Source organism: Lactuca sativa, chromosome 4 (assembly GCF_002870075.4).
Source record: "Lactuca sativa cultivar Salinas chromosome 4, Lsat_Salinas_v11, whole genome shotgun sequence".
Classification (NCBI taxonomy): Eukaryota; Viridiplantae; Streptophyta; class Magnoliopsida; order Asterales; family Asteraceae; genus Lactuca; species Lactuca sativa.
In genome coordinates this window covers 71,685,174-71,696,476 of record NC_056626.2, presented here as the reverse complement: position 1 = coordinate 71,696,476, position 11,303 = coordinate 71,685,174, and the positions used below count along the sequence as shown (strand labels likewise).

General features: G+C 33.0%; 1 protein-coding gene across 1 annotated transcript; it reads right to left on the bottom strand.

Moving 5' to 3' along the window:
• Window positions 1–270: 270 nt before the first annotated feature.
• Window positions 271–7,658, bottom strand: LOC111896003 (E3 ubiquitin-protein ligase BRE1-like 1). Its single transcript, XM_023892035.3, has 18 exons — window positions 7,181–7,658; window positions 6,323–6,484; window positions 6,151–6,238; window positions 5,825–6,049; window positions 5,573–5,734; window positions 4,878–5,068; window positions 4,701–4,784; window positions 4,497–4,616; window positions 4,230–4,416; window positions 3,962–4,122; window positions 3,807–3,878; window positions 3,624–3,700; window positions 3,257–3,524; window positions 3,076–3,162; window positions 1,335–1,472; window positions 1,061–1,263; window positions 791–956; window positions 271–698 (listed from the first exon to the last, which is right to left on the bottom strand). The coding sequence occupies exons 1-18, from the start codon at window positions 7,292–7,294 to the stop codon at window positions 567–569; spliced, it is 2,637 nt and encodes an 878-aa protein (XP_023747803.1). The 5' UTR covers window positions 7,295–7,658; the 3' UTR covers window positions 271–566.
• Window positions 7,659–11,303: the final 3,645 nt, after the last annotated feature.

Genomic DNA, 11,303 nt, shown 5'->3' with positions numbered 1-11,303 from the left:
TTTGAAAGTATTCTAATGACTTGGGTTGCCGGTTTAAAAACAATTAAAAGCACCAACCTTTAAGCAAACTTACAAAAATAAAACCGTTACCATAATTAAAAATAAACACCAAATCCAAATGTTGAGACTAAAAGATTGTTTGATATTACAAGGCAATGTTTGACTGCTCTGAATTTGACTAAATAAAAGGCATATAATATCTTGAACTTTCTCTAAAACAGGACCCAACAGATGTAGTTTTAAATAGCAGCAATGGAGATGTACATGTAGTTGAAACTAGAAACAAAACTTTTTGATTCATGAAATGAGTAAGTAAATGATAATATCTTATAAGTGTTGCTAAAAACAAGATTTAAAAATCAAACCAACAACAAACTTTGACAAACTACAACACTAAAATCTAAAAACAAACTATGCAAAATGAAGAAAATCCAAAAAACCAATAGCAACAAACAAATCCCATATTGATTTGTGGGGCGGGGTGGGGAAAAAAAGTTTTCTTTTTTAATTTTTTTTTTTTTTTTTGATATTATTTTACATGGTCATAGGAATCCCAAAGTTTGGATTCAGATGTAAACAGGTTTGACATCATTTGGACCAAAACTTGCGGTACAAAGAGGACACTTGCGGTGGCGTGTTTCAATGATTTTCTGAACACACGTGTTGCAAAATAGATGATAACATTTCGTAATCACCACCTGCCAATAAAAATAATAATTGGACTGTTAACTTTTTCTTTTTCTTTTTTTATTATTATATAATCAGAGGGTATTTTGGTCTTTTTAGGTACCTCTTTGGGCCTGTCATGGCAAACGCTGCATTTGAGTATTTCTTTGTATTCTTTGAGCTCCTGTTGAAGCTTTTCAACAACCGAAGACCCGTCTAATTGTGATCTTAGACGTGTGTGCTTTCTTCTTGCGCATTCCAACTCCTCTTCAACTCTCTTTTTCTCAAACCTATACAATACAATTATACAAAACACAACAATCAAGTCTTTCTTTGCCACTCTTGGGAATGGAATCAGCAAGGGAATGGAATGAGTCATTCCATTCCTTTTTACCTTTCTTTTTCTAAGTGGATCTGCAAATCCATGAGATTGACTCGACTTGTATCGACCTTGCTCTGTGATTCATCCAAGGACTCTGTTAACTGCTGGGATGTTTTTTTAACATCGTTCAGTCTCCTTTGGGTATTTTCCAAGGCGCCTGTTTTTTGAACCCGTGTTTCAGACACTTTCTCGACATGATCTGAACATGATTTTGTCTGTTGCAAAAAACACAAACATTGTATCAGTGTCTATCAAGATAGTCAAGTCAACCAATGAAGGAGTGTACCTGATCTTCGATTCTTTCTGCTTTTATTTCACAGAAATTAATCAATGTGTTGCCCTGTTGGATCTTCCTTTCTGTGGTTTTTTTATCCAGGAGAAGAGAATCATTTAGCTGTCTTGCACGCACTCCCTCCAAAACAAGCTGAAACAAGATGAAATATTTGTAAATATTAAAACATGATTTCCAAGACACAAAATACAGGAACAAAAAGAAATATGATAATCAGGGCAATTGCATACAGAAAGTAACACTAATTGCAAGCAAGCAATAAAAACACCAAGTCTGTTTGGTTGAATTTTCTTATGAAACTTTTATATTGTATGGTTTCAACATGATCCTATACAGTATTAAATTATAAGTATAGAATTTTTATGTAATAAAACTAAAAGAAAAAATATCACAAAAGCTCATTAGAGAGCGCAAATAACATAACATCATCCTATCATTGTTTTTTGGAAACAAAAATGTCTAAAAGTTGCCAAGTAACCAATTTTATGTTTTAAAGGGGTGACCAACTCATGTTTTCTGTATGGTTACCTTCTAACCCAGGTTAAATAGGTCACCCCTCTTTTCAGTTTTACATTTTTGGCCTAGACTTTAAATTTTATTACAACTTTGGTCAGATTTTAAAATTTTGTCACGCATTCAACACAGAATTTTTTTTATAAATTTATTTTTTTATAGTGGTTTATGAGGTTTTTTTCTTTAACTTTTTTCCCAACTTTTTAAAAGAATATATTTTACAATACTTCTTGCCTTTTTCCAAGTTGCATTGCCTCATATACATTAGCAAATCAACTTTTTTTCCCACTTATGCATTGCCTCATACATTAGCAAACCAACTTTTAAAAAAAATATATATATAATTAACAAAACTGTATTTGTTATTTCATCAAAGCCAACTGCCGCACAATCAAGGAGAAAAATTGGTTTGCTAATGTAGAATATATATATATATATATATATATATATATATATATATATATATATATATATATATATATATATATATATATTAAAGTTGGAAAAAGTTAAGAAAAAACTTATAAACTATTACAAAAAAAGTTATAGAAAATTAAATTTGTAGAAAAAACCTCGATTTGGGGCCAATTTGTAATAAAATTTAAAATTTGTGCCAAAAGTGTGAAATTTGAAACAGCGTGACCTATTTAACCTGAGATGTAAAATCTGTTATCTCAGGTAACTATACAGAAAACATGAGTTGGTTAAACTTTTAGAATATAAAATCAATTACTTTGCAACTTTAAGACATTTTGAAAAGTTAGTTTCCAAAAAACAATGATAGCCCTAAAAAGGTATTTTCTAGTTACTTTTACAAAATAAAATTACAATTTAATTAAAACCATGGCATTCTTAAAAGATGTGAGAATATTTTTCTTTAAAATGGGTTATATTACAAATTTCATTCCATTTAGAGCTAAGCAAAATCAAAACCGACAAAAATCGAACGCAAACCGTCGGTTTTAAGTTTAGATTTTTCAAACACAATAAAGCGACCCAATATACATATTATTATATGGTTATTAACATTAAACAAACAGCTTTTTTCACTCTAATGGAATGAATAATTCCATTCCTTCTCCACTTAACACTAACCTAAATCTCTTTTACAATAGAAGCCCATGTCAATTTTGTACAAGACAAATGTGCATAAATCTAGGTGATTAGATCTATATTTGTAATTTGTAATTTAATGGTTGGTTGAAAAGATAAGAGTAATTACCTTAATGTTATAGTCGTCTCTCTCAGTTATTTGCTGCAAAAGCTGTTGATTTTGAGTCTGGATGTCATCATATGCCTGCCCAATAGTCTGCACATAGAAGAAACCAACATCATTGCAATTTATTATGGAATCAAATTTAAAATTAAAAAATAAATAAATAACAAGATATCCATCAACTAACCTCAATCTCAGAAAGGTAAGCCTCATTTTCCTCATGCTTGGACTTCAAGACATCCGAGAGTTTATATTTTTCCTTTTTAGATTTTTCCAATTTCTGCCTCAAATCAGCAATTTTAGCTTCTGCAGCAGCTAACATTTGCTGAGATGCTGATTCAGCTTCAATGGCTGTCTTCACTCGTGTTTCCAAGTTATGCTCATCAAGGGAATAATTCAAGCTCTGAACATGAGCCCATGCTTTGTACTCACAGTTCCTAGCCTCAATAAACTCCCTGTAAATAATAAACCTCTTCAATTAAACCTAATAATAACAACTACCAACACCACCATGCTTTAAAAAAAAAAAAAAAAAAAAAAAAAAGTTGGTTAACCTTGAATAGATTGTTTCTCGCCTATGCACGTCTAAAATTAGCTTCAACTCTGAGTCACTCTCCTCCAAGTCATGTATCTATATCAAAGTTCAACTGATTTAGACAAAATAAATCAATTAAAAATATAAATCAGCAAAAACTTATAACTACATTGCTATTACAGGTAAAAACTGAAGTACATACCGTTGCTCGCAGTCTCTGTATTTCAGCAGATTGGGCAGCCGATCTACTAGATAATGCTTCCAGCTCTTTCATCTGTGAAACAATAAAAATCAAAAAGGTTGCACAGGTTTTTTTGATTTTTTTTATAAAAATATGACGTCATATGATGGACCCACCTTCCTATCAAGAATGGTGGAAAGAGATTGAACATCAGCACGCAACGAATGAACATCTGAAGAAGCCTCTTTGTGTTTTCTTAACTGAGTTTGCATACTTCCCATATCTTCTGGAAATGAAGAGACAAAAGTTCTAAACTTTGCAATGATTTCTTTTCTACCTGAAACAAACAAAGACAGGGTATGCAGCTTATTATATGAGAATTCAAAAGCTTAAAAACAAAATAGTTTTAACTTTTTAAGTTATCTGTGTATATCATATCTATACCAGGTTCTCTAGAAGCTTCTTCTAATTTAGCTTCGATCAACTTTCTTCCATCGATTTGTTTTTGTATTTCCATCTTTAGGTCAACAATTCTAGAATCTGAAACAGAAGAAGATCGACGCAAAACCTCCCCTATATCATTCTTCATGTTGGCTTCTTTTTCCCTCCATCCAAGGTTGTCTTTCTCAACCTAAATATTAAAATACATGGTATTTAGTATGGTTTTAAAAATTTGAGAACAAAGGGAACTAACTACCAACCACTGACAACCTGCAATTTCTGGAATAGAGCTTGATACTGGACTAAATCTCCTCTTGCCTTAGCAATCTGATCTTTCACTAAGATAAAGGCTTCAGAAGAAAAAACCCCCTTTGAATTCTTTAAGGTATTCTGTAACATAAATTTTCAACAATCAACAACATAAGCTCTCCATAAAAAGGGTGATGATATAGAATACCATAAGATTAAGCCAACCTGCAAGCTGGATAATTGTTTTAATATTTCCATTCTTTCTTCATGTAAACGCTTAAGTTCTTGTTGTCTTGAAGAGGCTTGATCCTGTTCATAATGTTAAACCACTGTTTATTAGTATTACTTTACTGTGAAACCAGAATATAAAACAAAAAAGAAAAAGGAACACTATTAAACTACCAGTAATTCTTTTAATAAAGACTCCATATCATGTAGATCCTTTTCTTTTTCTCTTGCCCTGTCATTAGCAACACATTTATTTCCAAGAATTACAGGGAAAATTGCTCCTTTTGCAGCATCTGTCTCTGCTTTCAGGACAGACAAGTTCTTGTTGCTTTCTTCCAATTCTGCAATTGTACACTCCAGTTCCCCTTCAAAAATTAAAAATATCATAATTAACCATTGATCTCAAAGTTCAATGTTACCTATGATGTAATCAATACATTATTAATATACAAACAAGTAGCATAAATGATATTAATACAACAGAAGATATCCTTTAGATGCCAAATTCAATATCAGATGTAATAAACAGGTTCCAAATAGACTGCAGGTTTAGCTTTATATCAGACTCCTGAGTTACGAATACACCAGAAGATGTCGTTCAACATGAAACAGCAATGTACTTTTATTGATTTGTTTATTAAGGCATCAAACTTTCGATTCTTCCTATTACAACATTGTACTTTGAGAAATCTACTTAATTAGTTAATTGTAGCAATGTCATCCAAATACAAAGCAATTTCCACTGCTAAAAAGCCTAAAATTGGTAGCTATTTCAAAGTACAATGTTATAACTAGGGAACTTTCCAAATTACAATGCATTAATATGAAAAAAATTGAACCCCAAAAAGATTAAAGAAATGGAAAGTTACCCTTCAATTGTCTGAGCTCTGATTTATTCTTAGCATCAGTATCTCGGTGGAACTGCATATCTCTTGCCAAAGATCTGTGCTTTATATGCATATCACCAATTGCCAATCTCAAATTCTTCACTTCCCTCTCTAACTCAATAGATGATTCTGGCCTGTATGACCCTACCCAAACAAAAATATTTGTGAATATAAGTTAATAACCAAGGAATACAACATATATGACTTGTAAATCAGTGTGATTAGTCTTAGAACCTTCTGGAAGTTGCTTTATAGCTTTGGCATACAGTCCATCTTCCATGCCCCATAGACCATCAATGGCATGAACAATATTGCAGAAAGTATTCTGAACTTTGTTGCCACCTGTCTCTCGATTTTCTTGCATTTGACTTGGAGTGCTATTTGCAGAGCTACTCTCAGTTGCACCTTTTTCAAGAAGTCGATGAAGAAATACATCCTCTGGAGGTGGTGATGCATTATCTGCCAATAGATTTATATACTTTTAGTCCATTAACATAGTTTGATGCTGATTAAGCTACCCTTTCAGTCAAATGAAAGAGAAAAGGTTTGACAATTCTTACCCCCTGCAACCAGATGATGTTTATTACCACGATCATGACTCAGCAGATTCTTTGTGCGAATAGAGCATGACTCTACTTTATCAATTAGCTATTAGAAAGCCAACAAATATTCATCAAACAGTTGATATTTGAGTGAAATATAAAAGGAATGGGGTTTTTCAGGTGGCTATACCTCGTCCCAAGACTTGTCTACTACTGCTAAAGTTTTGTTGTATAGCAATTGTTTCTCCCTGAGTTGACTGAACTTGTTCTCTAGAGCAACACATTCAACCTTTTGTGATTCTAACTTCTGAACAAGCTTTTGATTTTGAAATTTCAGTACCACTGTGTCAAGCTGCATGCCAAAGAAAACACATTTCTCAAAAGTGAGGTACTTCATACAAATGATACAATATTATGAAATAACAGAGGATATGCTTCAGAATCAAGTATCAAATCCTAATCTAGAACTATAAAGCAAGGAAACATAATCGCTTCAATCCACTTAATCCACAAACTAGAAGAGAACTGAATTAGACATAAAGCATGGTGAGCTTATATTAATGAACAGAGTATAACTAATGAAATTAAGATCATCATATCATATTTATATAACAAAGGATATCACAAATCAAACATCACCTCTGACTCTAACACAAGTGATTATGGAATTATCTGCCTGTATAATATTCACATATAATGTAACATAAAATTAGATATGTAACTTTTCACAAGCAAGCAAATTCTAAACATAGCAGTGTTTTGGTTTAATTTGGTTGGGTTGACAGCAGTTCCACACAAGTTCCCCAACCTCTTATATAGATGAAGAAACATATGCACTTGTAAAAAACTTAAATCAAGAAAATCCCGCCAGATACAGTCCTATAACTCAACTACTTACGCCCTAGAACTTCATCAAGAAATTTAGCAGACAGATCTACCATGTATTTAACCTCTATAGAAGTCTCCAATAAAAACCGATCAAGAATTCAGCATAAACCCTAGAAAACCTAGAGCTATTAAAACCAAAGTAAAAGTAACGATCAATTACCTTTTTATCCTCAGAAGAAGGCACAAATGGATGTTTCTTAGCAGCAGCGGCAGTAGGAGACGATATTGAACTGAAGTGACGTTTGCGGTCTGCTTCACCAGTTCCCCCCATCATAGAAAAAACCTAGTCCTATACGACATCAATGAGAAAATGAAACCCAAATTGGTCCTAATCTACGTACACACTCCGACAATCGAGAAAGAATTTGTAGAACTATTAAATTGAACTCCATTCATACATATGATGATATGCATCATTGAGAAAGCCCTAATAAAGTCGCGGCAAAATCGTTTTTTTTTTAATTACTGAATACAAGAACCCTAAAAAGGTTCACAGGAAATTGAAGGGCGTTTAACATGAATCATGCATATAAAAGTTGCGAACTTCTTCCCTCTTTGGCTTGTTTCTCTCTCTAGTCATATGTATGTGGGTATGCATATGTGTCCCTGTGTCTCTACAAATGAAGTTCTTTCGATTGAATAGACGATAAAAAGGGGCGAGGAGAATTAGGGAAATATCGTAGGGGTATTGCACGTGCCAACGCCTCAGGTATTTGTGACGTCACGTGGATATTAGTTGAGCAGATGGCTTCAAACTCAATATGAGGGAGGAAGTAGTAATTATATGCATGATTAGGATCCAAACAAACCAATTTATCAATTAATTTGGATTTGATTTAGTCAAAATATGGTACTCAATCTTGGATAAGATATGAATGAAACTTGCCTATGAACATATATGGTTTTTGTTTCCTTTTTTACGATATATTTAGACTTTATGTAAGAATTTAGTTTGAATTTTATCAAGTCGTGTGACTTAGAGGGAGTTGATTTGGAAGACGTTCGGTGGATCTAATGTGGAGACACCGGCACCTGAACTCGGCATGACGAATTCGGAAGGACAACTCGACAGTGGCAAATCAAGTATCTTGTTTCTTCCTTCTTTTTTTTCCCCGCTAGGCAGTCTACCCTTTCTCTTCTCCCTCTCTTCTTCTTTCGATCTTCTTCCTCCGTTTCTTCATTGATGGAGCTGAGTTGGAGCTCGGTATACTCAACACCACTCCCCTCAGCTTTATTATATGTTTACCACTTGCGACACGAGCAAACCGACTAAAAAAAATAATAGTTGGCTTTAATCAAATAAGTCAGAAAAGCTTGGTCGGCATTTAACTTTTGATTATATAGAGATTAAATGTGATCTTTTGTTATAGTTCTTAAATTTATAATAGTTGTGTTTACGTATGCATATACGATTGCTTAGTTGAGTTTTATGAAGTAAAATTGTAAATGTTTCAAAAAAATATTTCCGTATGGTTTTTAGCAGATCATCATTAAGTCGCAACATTATGTTTTTATAAAATATATCATTTTTTATTTATTTCTAATAAACCACTAATTTTTGTATAGGAAGTTAGTATGATTATTATTATAACTATAATAATATTATCATTGATACTATTATTATTGACACAATTGGGTGATAGGCCTATCCACGGTCTATCGTTTTAAAGGGGACAAAAAATTATGGTCTATGTAAATTAATATATAATCATTAATCTATCTTTATGCGGAAAAAAGAAGCGGGAATGAGCCAAATTTAAATGCCCAAGATTGACACATTAGTGGAAGCAAAAGACGCAATATCACATATATAATAATAGTTGTGTATAAAGAAGGTGGGTATGTGCAACCAAAATGGGGATATCAAAGTGACGAATTATAAACTAACGACCTATGAAGCAATCAATAAACGATAGAATGGATAAATAAGCCGATAATGTCGTCTTAATTGCTAAGATTTAACGGTTAGAACATCATTGCATATAGAAACATATTAAGAATGTCATTGTAGCCCTTATAGAGATAAGTTTTTTAAAGTTGAATTTATAAAAGAAATATGTCATCGATGCCATAAGAAATGTTGAATAACTTGACTATTTTGTGTATGGATAAAGATATGTTATACGTGATTGATCTTATACTAATTTTTTCAAAATGGCGAAGAAAAACGTCTTCTTTGGATTTGAACTCACGACCAACCAGATAGAAGGCACACGACAACCTCTGAACCAATGTTTCTTTTATCTTAATACTATTATTGATAACTTTGTATCTAAAAATGTCACATGAAGTATTTTTCCTTAAATTAGTAAAAAAAATTGTTTGATATATGGATGTTTTTAAATGGTCCTTTTATCCTTCTATCCCTAGGCCCAAAATATGTTTGCGGTCATGTAATTCATAATTGTCCTATTTCTAATTTCTGTATATTTGATATTTATAAAATGGTTTACTTTTTCAGTTACATTTTGTTGGGTTTTACTCAAAAAATAGTCTAATTATAGTGTCAAACTTGACGTGATCAACAGAAACAATTTTACATTTGAATAGACTAAAACCACTTTACCCACCAAATATCATTTTGCAAAGCATATGAAGATTAAAACAACCTTAGAAAAGAAGATGTTTACAGCCTTTGAAGACTTTCGTTCATTTTGGCAATTATGACGTTGATGAATATGACAAACTACTCAAAGAACAGTTTTCTAAAAGTATCCACCAAGCAAGAATCAACCACCAAAGATGTTAGTTTAGTCTTTACTTGTATATATGTTGTTCTTAAGCTTTGATATTTATACCAAATAAACCTGAAAAAGAAGCAACTTATATGCTCTTAATCTAATCACCAAATGCAATAAGAATGGAGGGAGAAAGAGTTTGTCATTTACGAAAAATGGCAGCCCCTTAAAGAGTATTTTGTGCCAAAAAAATCAAACCATTTCTCTTGTAATGTTATTCTTTATACTTGCAAACTAGTACATAAGAACCACGCTTCTTTAAGAGTGTAAGCATGTCTAAGTAAGAAGGTATGGAGTGAGTAAGAAAGTCAAACACTCAAGTCTTGCACACACATACATACTTACGGTTTTGTAAGTCAGGAAGCAACAAGAAGAGTGTGTTATACACAAGCACCAATTAGTTAGTTGTAATCAAACCAAATGATTATTCTAAGTGTCCAAAATGTTTGTACACAACACTAAAAATCATATCATATGATATTGATAAGTCCATTTTATGAATGTACTAAGTTGTCATAAATCTGTTGAATTGATGTATAATTGTCCAAGAATGGCACTACTTTGATGAGTTGTTGAACTTCATATGCAGGTCAATATATTGTACTAAAAGTGGGTGGAACCTGCAAGTAAAACGGATTGCTAAAGGAATGAAGAAACGTTGCTGGGAAAATTGACCATGCTTCAATGTTTTGGTCATATCTCAAGTTCTGGAGCTCTGATTAACATGAGTAAAGAAGTTCTGGAAACTAGACAAGATTTGCTACAACTTTTGTGTTTTGTGTTTCTGCTAGTTATGTCGTTTTGATCACCAAAACTTGCACGAAAGATGAACGACGCCTCCAAGTGTCTAAGACGTCCCCTAGGACGTCTAGGTCAAACGGTCAGCATCTGGTCGTTATTTCAGAGCAGAAAAGAAGGAAGAACCCCCTTTGGCGTCTTACATGACGTCTAAGACGTCCCCTAGGACGTCTTGGAGTTTTAGGGACGTCCCGTGTTGGAACGGTGTGTTTCGGAAAGTTTGGAAATCAAGGAAGGGCGTCCTAGAACACGTCTAAGACGTCTCCTAAGACGTCTGACGTTTTTGGCCATCTTTAGTGTATTTCAAGGACGGTAGAAGGCATGTTAGGATGTATAAAGAACGCTTGGGTGTTATACACGACGTCTAAGACGTCTCCTAGGACGTCTAATGTCCCACATCGCCCGATTTCACTCTTTTCTGTCAAATAATATAAATAGGGACTTGTGCATTCGTTTTTAGGGTTACCACCTGCGATTTTCAGAGTTTTTTCTGCATTTTTAAGGCTTTTAAAACCCTTGGAAACATTTGGAAACACAAGTCCATTCCATTTCAATCCGGATTCAAGGCAAGATTCGATTCAATTCATCATCAAGCTATAAGTGAAGATCATTTCATTAGTTAATCTTCATCAATTCTTTATTTTCCATAATTATTTCTTCTTTCCCAATGTTTATTTGTTGTATACTTTGATAATCATTAGGCTACATTTGTTTGATGATTCTACGTTTGTTTATGAATTCTATTAT

Coding starts and splice junctions, on each gene's coding strand:
- LOC111896003 (XM_023892035.3), bottom strand. CDS start 7,294: ATGATGGGGGGAACTGGTGAAGCAGACCGCAAACGTCACTTCAGTTCA. Junction 3,879..3,961: donor CCACCATTCTTGATAGGAAG/GTGGGTCCATCA, acceptor ATTGTTTCACAG/ATGAAAGAGCTGGAAGCATT. Junction 3,525..3,623: donor CGAGAAACAATCTATTCAAG/GTTAACCAACTT, acceptor TATTATTTACAG/GGAGTTTATTGAGGCTAGGA.